Source organism: Oryzias melastigma, linkage group LG20 (assembly GCF_002922805.2).
Source record: "Oryzias melastigma strain HK-1 linkage group LG20, ASM292280v2, whole genome shotgun sequence".
Taxonomy (NCBI): Eukaryota; Metazoa; Chordata; class Actinopteri; order Beloniformes; family Adrianichthyidae; genus Oryzias; species Oryzias melastigma.
The window spans coordinates 24,379,142-24,392,398 of record NC_050531.1 but is presented as its reverse complement, the minus strand read 5'-3'; the positions used below and the strand labels follow the sequence as shown (position 1 = coordinate 24,392,398).

At 40.7% G+C, this 13,257-nt stretch overlaps 1 protein-coding gene across 1 annotated transcript in view; it reads right to left on the bottom strand.

Annotated features, from left to right (window-relative positions):
- LOC112139051 (phospholipid phosphatase-related protein type 5) overlaps positions 1 to 13,257 on the bottom strand; it is a 48,615-nt gene that overhangs the window by 15,005 nt on the left and 20,353 nt on the right. Inside the window, exons 3-4 of the mRNA XM_024261752.2 lie at positions 10,789 to 11,039; positions 4,445 to 4,621 (exon numbers count right to left, since the gene is read on the bottom strand). Of these exons, the coding sequence (XP_024117520.1) occupies positions 4,445 to 4,621; positions 10,789 to 11,039 (428 nt within the window). The remainder of the gene's footprint in view (positions 1 to 4,444; positions 4,622 to 10,788; positions 11,040 to 13,257) is intronic.

Here is a 13,257-nt window from a genome sequence, read left to right as displayed (position 1 = left end):
TTAATTTAAAGTAATTATTAAATTAAAAATGCAGGATTTTATGTATGAACTTAAATTTAAATGTAATTAAATTAAAGTACATGAATTCCCTGTAAAATTAGGGAGAATGCTAATTAATTGTAGCACTTAAAATTATATTTATTGCCATTATTATGTGTGTTTTAAGCTGTTTACCTATTGACTGCTGACTGACCAAATGGAAAATAGATAAAGATTGGAAAAATAATCTCAAGTGACAGTCTGAGTAAATCAGCCTTCATTTTTGGATGCTCAGCCCTTTTCAAGTGAGAGAAAAGTGCACAAAAAATTAGGTCAATTTTGAGAGAGGCTGTAAAACATTATATTCATCATCCTTTGGTGTGACGTTCTTTTAGAGGTAGATAGCTGTCACTACTTGACTTATTTAATTTTTGCTCTGTTGCTTACAACAATTCTGCACTAAGTAGTGTCACTGCTGATCATGTTTACTATTGTTAACATTGAATTTGACATAATTCCAATTCAGTTCTTGTAATTGCTTGTCAAAGACAGTGTTACTGATTTCACCAATGTTGCACAAAAGTGTCTATAATTTGTTGCACAAAATAAGAAAAGTTGTTTATTATGATTGTGTTTAAGCTTATTTAAGATAAATGGGGATATATTTTCCCAAAAAACATGTTCTTCTATATAATGCTTGTTATTAGAGAGCATTTTTACCAATTATCGTAGTATCGCGATATTATCGATATCGTGAGCCATGTATCGCGTATCGTATCGTATCGTATCGTATCGTGAGGTACCCAGTGATTCCCAGCCCTAGTAAGGAGCCAGAGCACCACCTCGCTAACAACTATTGTACAGTCTATGACAGCGTCAATCGTACGTCATAAGTGAGAGCAGCTGACAATATCCTCACAAATATGAAACATTAACTGTATGCACTATGATCCTTCCTTCAATTTTCATGAAATCTCCTAAAGTATCTGCATGAGTCTCTAGTACTCTCTACTACGTGGAAGTATCCCAGAAGAAACCAAACAACAAATGGATTACACAAATATATCTAGTTATTGACAAAAAGGTCATCTATGTAACTGGAAATAGACCAATTAGCTCCTCATAATCATGGCCCTCATGGTTTGCCATACTTACTCACTCTCCTGACTCCTGATTGATTGATTGGTGCAGCTGATCCTGGAGCACTTAAGCTCCTCCCCTTCTCTTCCACTCTGCCAGTTCGTTGTGTTCTCTGCCCTGGTTCAAGTTGACGTTTCTCCTGCTGGTTTTGATCTCTCTTCTGTTTATGGATATGGAGTCTAATCTGCCCCCTTGGTGTTACTAAATACGGATCTTTGGATTGGATTTTACGTGCATGACCCTGGTCTTGATTTCCATGTTGGTGTATCTGGACTGCCCTCCAAACACAAAAGGCAGTACCCTGAGCACTGTGCCCAAACCAATAATGAATGAACCTTACTTTATGTCTATGGAATGAACCCACAGCAAAATGTTCTTCTTTTCTACATAAAGAACAATCCATAATCCCCTAAATCTTTAGGGGTCCCTCATCTAAACAACTAGTGTATATCTGTCTATGTCTGAATTCATCAGCATGTGTACCTGTGCAAAACAATCATCAAACAACAAAAATAATAACATTTTTACAAGAGAAAAGACAGAGAAGTCTGAGCGTTTTGAGTCCAGAACACAAAGGATGTTTGTACTTGATTTGATTTGAACCCTTTTGACTCATTTCCTTTTTAGGATGTTAATTCAACTTTCTAATACAAAGTGAATTAGCAAAGAATGATGAGTTTTGTTTAAATTTAATATAGCAGATGAGCACAAATGAAAGCACACGTCCACTCAGAAAAAACAGTCCTTCGACCTCACGTTTTAGAAGAGATCTCATAATGGAGTTTCCATATTTCCAGATGACCCACTTATTACCACCCCCCCCAACCCAACTCTGAGCATGCAGTTGGGAAACGTCAGATAAGCTCTGACAGGATTGAGAACGCCTCCTGGATGAAAGGCCGAACATCTTCAAAAACTCCGCCCAGATCAACCTTTTTAAGGTTTCCTGCTTTGGAGGGAAGGAGTCCTGGATGAGTGAGTCTTCACAGATATGCTTTTACGAACACGTTCAGAAAAACTTAGTCTCTCTTTTACGACATCATAACTCATCGTCATTGCCATTCATATCTCTAACCAGTCAACTTCCTTCTCTGACTGTTGTGCTTGTCCTTGAGTAGTCTGCTTTTAAAAGTTGCTGTTCCTCTACAGCAGGAGTCTCTACTCTTCCCTTTCATTGTGCTGCATGCAGTGATAATGAAAGTTCCTGAGTCAAATCCTGAAGTCAGACGCTGCTCCTGTTTGCATCGACTCTAAATACAAGCCTGGGTTTCTCACTAAGACTGTTAGTAGAGTTAACACCATTCTTTAGAAGTCAAACCCTCAGCTGAGCTGCAGGTTGACTTCCCAAGCTGCTGCTGCTGCATGCATCCTGCATGACGGAGAAAACAGCAGCGAGGAGAGATGGTGCATGCACATTTACATCAGGTTTGATCTTCTTTTTAAGAGTAAATTCATAATTAATGTTCATGTTTTCTGACAGAAACATACAGGGGTGTGAAAAACTATTTGCCCCCTTCCTGACTTTTTATTATTTTGCATGTTTGTCACACAAAATGTTTCCGATCATCAAACACATTTTAATATTAGTCAAAGATAACACAAGTAAACACAAAATGCAGTTTTTAAATGAATGTTCGTATTATTTAGGGAGAAAAAAAATCCAAACCCACATAGCCCTGTGCGAAAAAGTGACTACCCCCCTTGTTAAAAAATAACTTAACTGTGGTTTATCACACCTGAGTTCAATTTCTGTCGCCACCCCCAGGCCTGATTACTGCCACACCTGTTTCAATCAAGAAATCACTTAAACAGAAGCTACCTGACACCGAGAAGTAGACCAAAAGCACCTCAAAAGCTAGACATCATGCCAAGATCCAAAGAAATTCAGGAAGAAATGAGAACAAAAATAATTGAGATCTATCAGTCTGGTAAATGTTATAAAGCCATTTCCAAAGCTTTGGGACTCCAGCGACCCACAGTGAGAGCCATTATCCACAATGGCAAAAACATGGAACAGTGGTGAACCTTCCCAGGAGTGGCCGGCCGCCCAAAATTACCCCAAGAGCGCAGAGACAACTCATCCGAGAGGTCACAAAAGATCCCAGGGCAACATCCAAAGAACTGCAGGCCTCACTTACCTCAATTAAGGTCAGTGTCCACGACTCCACCATAAGAAAGAGACTGGGCAAAAACGGCCTGTATGGCAGAGTTCCAAGACGCAAACCACTATTAAGAAAAAAGAGCATTAAGGCTCGTCTTAATTTTGCTAAAACACATCTCGATGACTGCCAAGACTTTTGGGAAAATATCTTGTGGACTGATGAGACAAAAGTTGAACTTTTTGGAAGCTGTGTGTCCCGTTACACCTGGCGTAAAAGTAATACAGCATTTCATAAAAAGAACATCATACCAACAGTAAAATATGGTGGTGGTAGTGTGATGGTCTGGGGTTGTTTTGCTGCTTCAGGACCTGGAAGGCTTGCTGTGATAGATGGAAGCATGAATTCTACTGTCTACCAAAAAGTCCTGAAGGAGAATGTCCGGCCATCTGTTCATCAACTCAAGCTAAAGCGATCTTGGGTGCTGCAGCAGGACAATGACCCAAAACACACCAGCAAATCCACCTCTGAATGGCTGAAAAAACCAAAATGAAGACTTTGGAGTGGCCTAGTCAAAGTCCTGACCTGATTGTCAGATGCTGTGGCATGACCTTAAGAAGGCGGTTCATGCTAGAAAGCCCTCAAATAAAGCTGAATTACAACAATTCTGCAAAGATGAGTGGGCCAAGATTCCTCCAGAGCGCTGTAAAAGACTTGTTGCAAGTTATCACAAACGTTTGATTGCAGTCATTGCTGCTAAGGGTGGCCCAACCAGTTATTAGGTGCAGGGGCAATCACTTTTTCACACAGGGCTATGTGGGTTTGGATTTTTTTTCTCCCTAAATAATACAAACAATCATTTAAAAACTGCATTTTGTGTGACAAACATGCAAAAGAATAAAAAGTCAGGAAGGGGGCAAATAGTTTTTCACACCACTGTATTGTTGTTTTAACTCTGATTCCAGCGCTTTAGAAAATGAAACATGTTTTTTTTGTAACAACTTAAACTTATTTATCAGAGGTTCTGGAGTGTGTTGGTGTTTGTTTGTATGTGTGTGCATCTAAGTGTGTCTCTAGGTCTGCATGTGCGTATATGTGTGTGTACCTTTTCATTAGTGCACAGACAAACTGATATTGAGAGACCCTTACACAGTATTGTTGTCTGTAAGGCTGTGAGGTGAAGCTGGTGTTGTGGGAAGGGGGGATGGGGGGTCTCACTCACTCACCAGGAAAGTGGCGATGGCCATGCCGATGATGAAGCCTGCGATGACATCTGACCAGTGGTTACGGTACTCAGCCACACGGTTCAAACCGGTTAGGAATGCCAGACACATGAGTCCAAGGGAAAGGACGGGCTTGGCCAGGCGGGTCCCCTTCGCCTGCACGGTGTACGTCACATACATCTGTCAGAGGAGAGCGCTCAAGTCAGACCTCTTTCCACTGGAACCTGACTTTTCCTTTGTAGGAAGACAGCTACAGCTCACAATCACTGAAAGTTTGAACGTGTCTATAAAGTAAAGGAGTCGAATAGCACACATATCTGTAAGTTCTGTCTAAAACCATTCTTCATTTGATTGGTGAAAGTGTGTCAACTGTGACTGGGACCCTGGAGAACACAGCCGTGGAAATCAGGAATCCAATCCTCCTGATGATTTTTGACTTGAACAAATGTGAGCCTCGATGTAAAGGAGTTGGTGGAAGGTTAGTAAACACTGACTCTGAGATTCTAGGCTGCACGGTGGAACAGTGGTTTGCCTCACAGCAAGAAGGCCTTGGTTCAAGTCCCAGCTGGGAGACCTGAACCAGAACCACCAACTGGGACCTTTCTGTGTGGAGTTTGCATGTTCTCCTCGTGCATGTGTGGGTTATCCCTCCGGCTTCCTCCCACCATCCAAAATCATATTTCATAGGTTAATTAGTGACTCTAAATTGTCCTAAGTGTGTATGTGAGAGTGATTGAGGCCCTGGACAGACTGGAGACCTGTCCAGGATGTACCCTGCCCTCACATAGAAGTGGTCAGGTTGCGTTCTGGCACCTCCGTGACCCCGAATGGGACAAAGCGGCTAAGAAGATGAATGAGCGTGATTGTTGAATTGAGTCTCTGGTGAACATCAACATGTCAGGAAAAGCAAAAGTTCCTGCAGATATGCATCAATACTCGTACAGTCCCACAGGCTCTGTGGTTGATCATGCAGCCTTTCCCTCCTTGTGCTTCATGCTCAGTCCTTCTTCAGTGATCATGCGAGCGTGTCTGCCTTGCTCGTGCGTTCAGGCAGCAGGAAGCCTCTAACGTTTAATTGCATTGTTCAGAGAAACCGTTTTTCATTAAACTATACAGAAACCTTCAGGGCGAGCTCCAATGGAGACGCTTGTTTCTGTATCCAATTAATGATTTCCCTCCTCTCATTATTGCCCAGCAATATTATTACTCTCACTGCATAAACAGGATGCACATAGACGTCATTTTTATCATCTGTGTTTTCGCAGTTCAAAGATGAAACCTCTATTTGTGGTTTCTTAAAGACGTTCACTGAAGCATCATGTTGAATGTTTTTAGAACCTTGACATTCCTCACACATCATTATTGACACACAACAAGCTTCATTTTCTCATAATGGCAGAGTGCCATATTCATTGTAGCTATTTTTATCAGTTTTCCCAGCAGTTATTGAGGATTGTTTCTGTTTTAATGCAAAAATAGCTCAGAACATTTCTGCTTTGGAGAATTGGAGAATCCTAAAGTGTGTTCAACTCCCAGCCAGAGCCACAAATCTCTGTCAGGCTGCATCACGCTGCTGCAGTAAAGCTCTTGTTTTTCTCATTACAAAGTGTTTTGGACCAAACCAGCAGGGGAGGGTTGTCAGTGACCTTTTTCCTTCATAGAATCAAATTTGCTTCTGTTGGTGTGAAACAAAACACGAAGATGCGGCGTGCAGACTTTGTCTCATCCAGCATCTTTGAAGTGTCTGAGTGTTTTTAATCCTACGGTCAAGATCTTTTGCTGAAATTGTAAACCTGTGGTCGCCACATTAGTTTGTTCGATAGATTCTACTTTGAAATGAGTCTGACAGTAGATCTTTGTGGGACTCGTAGGTTTGGATTCTGACACATTTTCACAGGTTCAGATCTGTCCACATGTTTGGAAAGAAACATGTTGCATTTTGGGTTAGAGGAAATTTGAAAGGATCATTAACCATTTAACACCAAAGTTGTAGTGTTTATGTTCTTTGATTTACTGTAAGTTTTCAACCGTTAACACATTAAGCCGCTTTTCTCCTTCACAATCTACTGGAATTATTGTGTTAATGGTTGAAAACTTACAGTATGTTAAAGATTTTGTTTAAGCGTCACCAATCTCACCTCAGGAGGTTAAAGGGTCAATGTTCAAGTCAAACCAAGGCGACTGTTTTTTTATTCCCCCAGAAGACTAATGGGTATTTTACTACATAACACTTAAAGACAATTCAATTTATAAATAAATAAAAAGACACTTTAATTTCAATGTAACATTTTTTTCCTAAATGCTCCATGAATATTGCAGCACTTCTGTGTAAAACTGACCTCATTACAAAGTCTTGTACAAACCCTTCATGGCTTGAGACTAGGAACTATTTCAGAACATTTAAAAAAGTCCCACTTTGATGATTTATCACTCTATTTTTAAAATGTTCCCAGTAATCATGATCGTGACATTTTTAGCTAAATAAAAAAACGTTGTTCTCTAGGACATAGTTTCTGCAGAGCAGCAAGAGTTCATCAGAAATTCACCTGAGTTGAGGGCGAGACTGTTGGCGTGGAGTCAGCCCGCTCCCTTCCCATCATCCATCTGTTTGTGTGCTCTACTGCTACCTTACAGCCCTTCACACCCCTAACCTAACATTAGCGGTGCAGCAAAAATGGTGATCAATATCGTCGCTATCCAGTCATACAGCTTAGATCCAGATTCCAGCTCAGACCAGGAACACAAAGACGTTCATGGATCTATTTCTGTGTGAGAGGATGAGTCAGAATGGAGCAGAGCTTCAGGCTGGATGATTGTTGGTTCAACATAACAAATGCAAAATTTTCTTCATCTGCTCATAATTTACAAAGACTGGAATAAATAAGTACTCAAAAATGAAGCTTTAATCCTAATTATTTTATATATGTCCTCCATCAGGAGAAAAATGCTACCAGAACATGTTTAAAAAAGAGCCGGGTGGCTCCTCAAGAACACAGATTTCCTCATCCGTGTGCAGCTGACAGTTTCAACAGGAATCTTCCTCCCGTCCTGCTCTGATCCTCGGCCCTCTGCTGTCCTTAGCAGTGAACGGGATCCTGGCAGTCAAAGTGCTGCAGAGGCAGTGTAGATGTGGGCTGCCCAGCTTGGCTGGACTCTGCTGACATGAGCGAGGCGAGGAGGGTTTGAAAAGGAGTAATCATCATCTCCTCGGGGCTGTTGGCTTGTGTGTGACTGCGCTCATGTTGCAGCACCCAATACAGACAATGCTCTTTGTCAACTGACCTACATAACAGAGGCAATCTGCTCCCCTTATTGTGCACGAAGTCAGTCATGGTCCAAAGCCATGAGTCTGTTGCTCATGGGCATGGAGCAGATGCTCTGACTGACAGAGAAATCAGACCGTGGCAGAGATCCACGCTGTTCTGAGCATGGTAAATGTTATGCGTATACATTTATGTTGAAGGATTCAATCGGATGGTTTTCTCACATCAGACGATTACTTTGCCAGTTTACAGAGTCTGGCAATAATTGTCAAATGGTTTCTATGGCAACAGTGAGGCAGCCAGTTTGTCTTGCTCCAGGTCTTGATTCAGACTTGACCTGTCTGTGTTTCATGCATTTCTGGGTCACGTTCACATGGATGCTCTCTGGGGGTGTAAGGACAGTCCAGTTCATCTGTTCTGTTTGTGGCCTCATCAATGTTATGTGACAGTGTGAGCTTTACTGATGGCTTTAAGTTCAGAGGTAATTCTTCCTTAAGCTGCAATTACTGTGTTTTGGCTGAGGAAGGCAGATTTAAAGTTCTGCCCCAAACTTTTAATGCTTCATGATGAGCACAAGCGTGCATTGTCATGCCACTGGTCTAAACTTCAAATCCAAATGTTGAGGACAGGAGTTGGATTTTGAAGGACCCTTTAATGGAGAAACTCAGGAGAGTGAAGCAGCACAGATCAGAGGGGTCTGCAGTACGATGATTGGACCTCAGCTCCTTTTCCACGCCATGTTGGCCTGATCTCTACGGAAATGAACAAACAGGGTAAAGCCAGCCTCCAGAGGCTTGAACACGCTCAGTAAAACTGTTGTTGTGATGAGAGTTCAAGGACAATCATGTCAGAGCAAAATTTGAATGTCCAAATCAAATGGTCGATCATCTACTACAACATTGAGAAGTACAATTCTTGGAAAATAAATCCACAGTCAGACTGTAACTCTATATTGATAAGTTGCTTTTTTCATTGTTATGTAAAATCTTGCTTTAATTTACTCTTTTTAAGAGTCTTAAAATCCCAATTAGGAGGAACTTGTTACAAAGTAATGCAAAAAGAAGTGTGAGACATTATTAATTCATTTTTAGTTGTGATTTTTTTCACTAAATGTGGGTAAAATGTAATGGATCAAAGCAGAGGGACCACGAGGCGTTCACAGATAAAACATCTGTTTCTGCTGCTCATCAGTCACTCTGAGCTTTCATGTGTCTAATTTGACCAAAATACATTTGTACTGGGAAGAGTTTGCATACATCCCCACCAGGAATGTCTGGTCAGGGAGTCAGGTGTTTTTATTACATGCATACCAATAATAAAATACATATCTGTCCAATAATCTGTGCTACAAAAACAATTTATTTTTGATTCAAATAGTTTCAACGATTTTATAATCAAAATCTCTGTATTTTGCATAGTATCTGTTTACTACCATTGTAGACAGTGAGGTCAGGCAGCACACAGCTCTCACTCCAATGGCTGTCTTTAGCTTACTGAATGCTAACAATATAATGCTTTATAAAATGGTATTATACATTACTGACTTTTCATCATATATCCTGACCTTCCATTTACTAGATACTGGTATGTATATCACTTAATTACTGTTAATTACTGCTCTGAGCCTAAAAATGTCTCAAAAATTAACTTTAAAATGTTGGATGACAAAAACTAATAGCAGATGAGGATCTTGGCACTAAAGTCAGAGATTTTGCCCAGAAGGAGACATGGACTTTAATTACTCTGAAAGGTTAGACCAGGTTGTGCGTATGTGAGAGTGTGCATACTTCATGGTGTTATAATCTAGCTATAAAACACAGTAGAAACAACTCACTTATGTCAAGTCAATCACCCTTCTGTGTAATCAAACTGTCCAACTAGGAAACAACCCTCACTGACTGACAGTCACTTCACATATTTTTGTGCAGGAGAACGGACAAAAGGTGGTTATACAAGTTCAATCAGCCCGACACCTCCAGTAAAAGAGTGGTTCTGTGAGAGGTGATCACAGACAGCTTCTCCATCCTTGTGTTTTCTGGCTGATGTTTTAATGACTGTTGAATGCCAACACTCCAGCAGGCCACACATCTGTTCAAACTGTTAGAAACAGACCCCATGGGGGTGGTATGAGGGCGCACATCCACAGGTGGGACTTGTGCTTACAGCCCAACACTGTGCAACACGGTTGGCATTTGCTAGAGAGGTTGCTCTTGACCTCTTGTGGCTGGAGTGTGTCAGCACTTTCGGCTAGACAAAGGTAAATGTAAGGGAAGTCATGTGGAGGCCACACCCACTTTTGACTTGTTTTAAAGACATTACATCCAAGTTGGATCAGCCTGTAGTGTGTTTTTCAGCTTTAAGTTTAAATTTGATTCTACATCCACACATCAAATGACTAATACACTTAATTCATAACTTTGTGTGGCTGTGTTGTCACCACATGCAATCCTTTAAGACCCCCCTCTCTGGTCGGGCACAGCTGTGCAGACGTTGAGTGTATTTGTGTTGTGAAGCAGTGTGGCGATAGCTGGACCTACTAAAGGCAGATATATGCTACGTGCATCCATCTTTGAAAAAAATTGCTTTCATGGGAGAAACGAAGACATGCTGTGTGTATTTTAGTTGCACACATTCATTCACTGTTTCAAAGAAAGAGGAAAGCTGTGGGCTGAAGCCGTGGCTTACTGCACCTACCTGAAATACTGAGTCAAATGTCCAAAGCTCCAGTGTTCTTTTGATTTCCTCGTAAACATGTTTAGTGCTGTTTCTGTTGGAACCAACAGCTGTCTCTACTGTTGTTGCTAATTGGAGGAATTCTGAATCAGAATCCAGTTTCATAAAATGGTAATATGCATAATGAGTGAAAGTTTATGTAAGTCTAAATGTTTATTTTTTGCCATCACTGAATATATTTAAAAGCAGAGATTAAAACCTACAAATATTTGGTCAAAGTGTCTTTGCAGCTCACTGTGATGGATCAAATGCAGAGAACAAACTTCACACACTCAGGTGTGTGAAGTTTATGACGGTTTTAAAGGAAACATGCTCTCTGAGTGACAGCAGCACACTGGAGGGGAGACTCACAGCCAGATAAAGTGCAGCATATACACTGAGAGCGGCCTCCTTAGAGGGAAAAGACTTGCGGGCCCTCAAGATGTCATCCTGGTTTCCGGTGCAGGCATCCTGGTGGCTGATATAGCGGAGGGTCTGCTGGCAGCCCAGTGCTGTGTAGTTTGGTTTGCAGACAGTCAGGAAGTAGGGCGCCAGGTTCCCTGTCACAACCTGCCCTGCATTGACGAAGATGTCAACAGTGAAGAGGCCAAAGGTGTAAACTCCTGGAAAAAGAAGAAATTCAATCTTTAGGGACAGATAAAGATGGCTGCGCATGTTCAGTTTAGGGTGACTGTGTTCTGGTCAGAACAAAACTATGAAGTATGTTTTTCCAATATAGTACTCTCAAGGTTTTTAATTAAACATGCACATTCAGGCAGCAACCCGGTCGCAGTAAAATGCGTACATATGCCACGACTTTGCACTCTGAAATACCGTGTATAATATACGCCAAACACGCTTTTTGCGTGCATATGATACGCAATGGTAGAGGATAGGTTGCGCCGGCGTACAATATACACGCTTTTTAGGTTTCGTTTTGATCACGTGGTCAGAAATCCTCCGGCTCTTTTCTAAATGCCTCTACGCACAGCACATCTCCGTCCTTCCGCGTGCGCGCCTACGGGGCGGGGAAAGAGAAAAAAGTAGAAAAGACTAGAGTAATCATAAAAAGAGCGCGCCTTTCTTTAAAAAGTGAGAAGGGAAAGAGTCACGAAGGTGCGTCGTCATCCATGACTGTTGTCACGTTAGATTAGATTAGATTAGATTAGATTAGATTAGATTAGATTAGATTAGATTAGATTAGATTAGATTAGATTAGATTAGATTAGATTAGATTAGATTAGATTAGATTAGATTAGATTAGATTAGATTAGATTAGATTAGATTAGATTAGATTAGATTAGATTAGATTAGATTAGATTAGATTAGATTAGATTAGATTAGATTAGATTAGATTAGATTAGATTAGATTAGATTAGATTAGATTAGATTAGATTAGATTAGATTAGATTAGATTAGATTAGATTAGATTAGATTAGATTAGATTAGATTAGATTAGATTAGATTAGATTAGATTAGATTAGATTAGATTAGATTAGATTAGATTAGATTAGATTAGATTAGATTAGATTAGATTAGATTAGATTAGATTAGATTAGATTAGATTAGATTAGATTAGATTAGATTAGATTAGATTAGATTAGATTAGATTAGATTAGATTAGATTAGATTAGATTAGATTAGATTAGATTAGATTAGATTAGATTAGATTAGATTAGATTAGATTAGATTAGATTAGATTAGATTAGATTAGATTAGATTAGATTAGATTAGATTAGATTAGATTAGATTAGATTAGATTAGATTAGATTAGATTAGATTAGATTAGATTAGATTAGATTAGATTAGATTAGATTAGATTAGATTAGATTAGATCGCTTTGGGTGGCGATGAATTGGAGACACGCAGAATGTTAACAAGTGACGCGGATGGATCCGGAATGAGACGGCCCGGGAATGAGAATAAGAGTGACCGCAGCTTCTGTCATGTGTGATACGGTGAAAACCTTCCGCTCAGCTGATCTCTCCCGCCGGAGCGGTGCTCCGCCTCCAATTCTTTTAGCGGAACCGGAGAGTTCCAGCTTACTTTCATCCCTGGTGACATGTTTGATCCAGCTGGATTTCAGGTGTGCACGCAGGTGGGGGCGTGTCTGCCGACTCTGCTGCTCGTCTCTCATCGGCTGGCGGGACTTTTGCGGAGAAATGCTGAGTTTCTGCGATTCTTTAACAATGGTAGTTGTTGTAGTAAACTCGTGTCGGACCCCGTAACATAATAAAATAATAATCTTTTTCATCCATCTGGGATTTGTAATAGCAGACAGCTTCTATTCGCTCTACCGCTCCACCGCGGCGCTCTGCTCTGCCTTGCAGCCGTCAGATCAAATTTCATCTTCCCCCTTTTATTAAATTCAAAGATTAAATTCAATTGATCAGTACAAAACTATAATGTCCGACTTATAACACCAGCATAAAAAGAATTTATAAAAAATGTTAATAAAAATATAACTTCAACCAAGTGGGAGGAAACTGCATTCAGGTCCCGCAGCTCTCGCGGCCCAAAGTTTCAGGGCAGAATTTTTTTCGGGGGCCACTAGAGGGCACTTGAAGACCAAGAATGGGCTGCGGCCCAATGGTTAAGAATAACTGGTTTAAAGCTGGCTCCTGATTGGCCGGTTTAAAGCTGGCTTCTGATTGGCCGGTTTTAAGCTGGCTCCTGATTGGTCGGTTTGAAGCTGGCTCCTGATTGGTCGGTTTAAAGCTGGCTCCTGATTGGCTGGTTTAAAGCCGGCTCCTGATTGGCCGGTTTAAAGCCGGCTCCTAATTGGATGGTTTAAAGCTGGCTCCTGATTGGTCGGTTCAAAGCTCAGCTCTGATTGGTCGG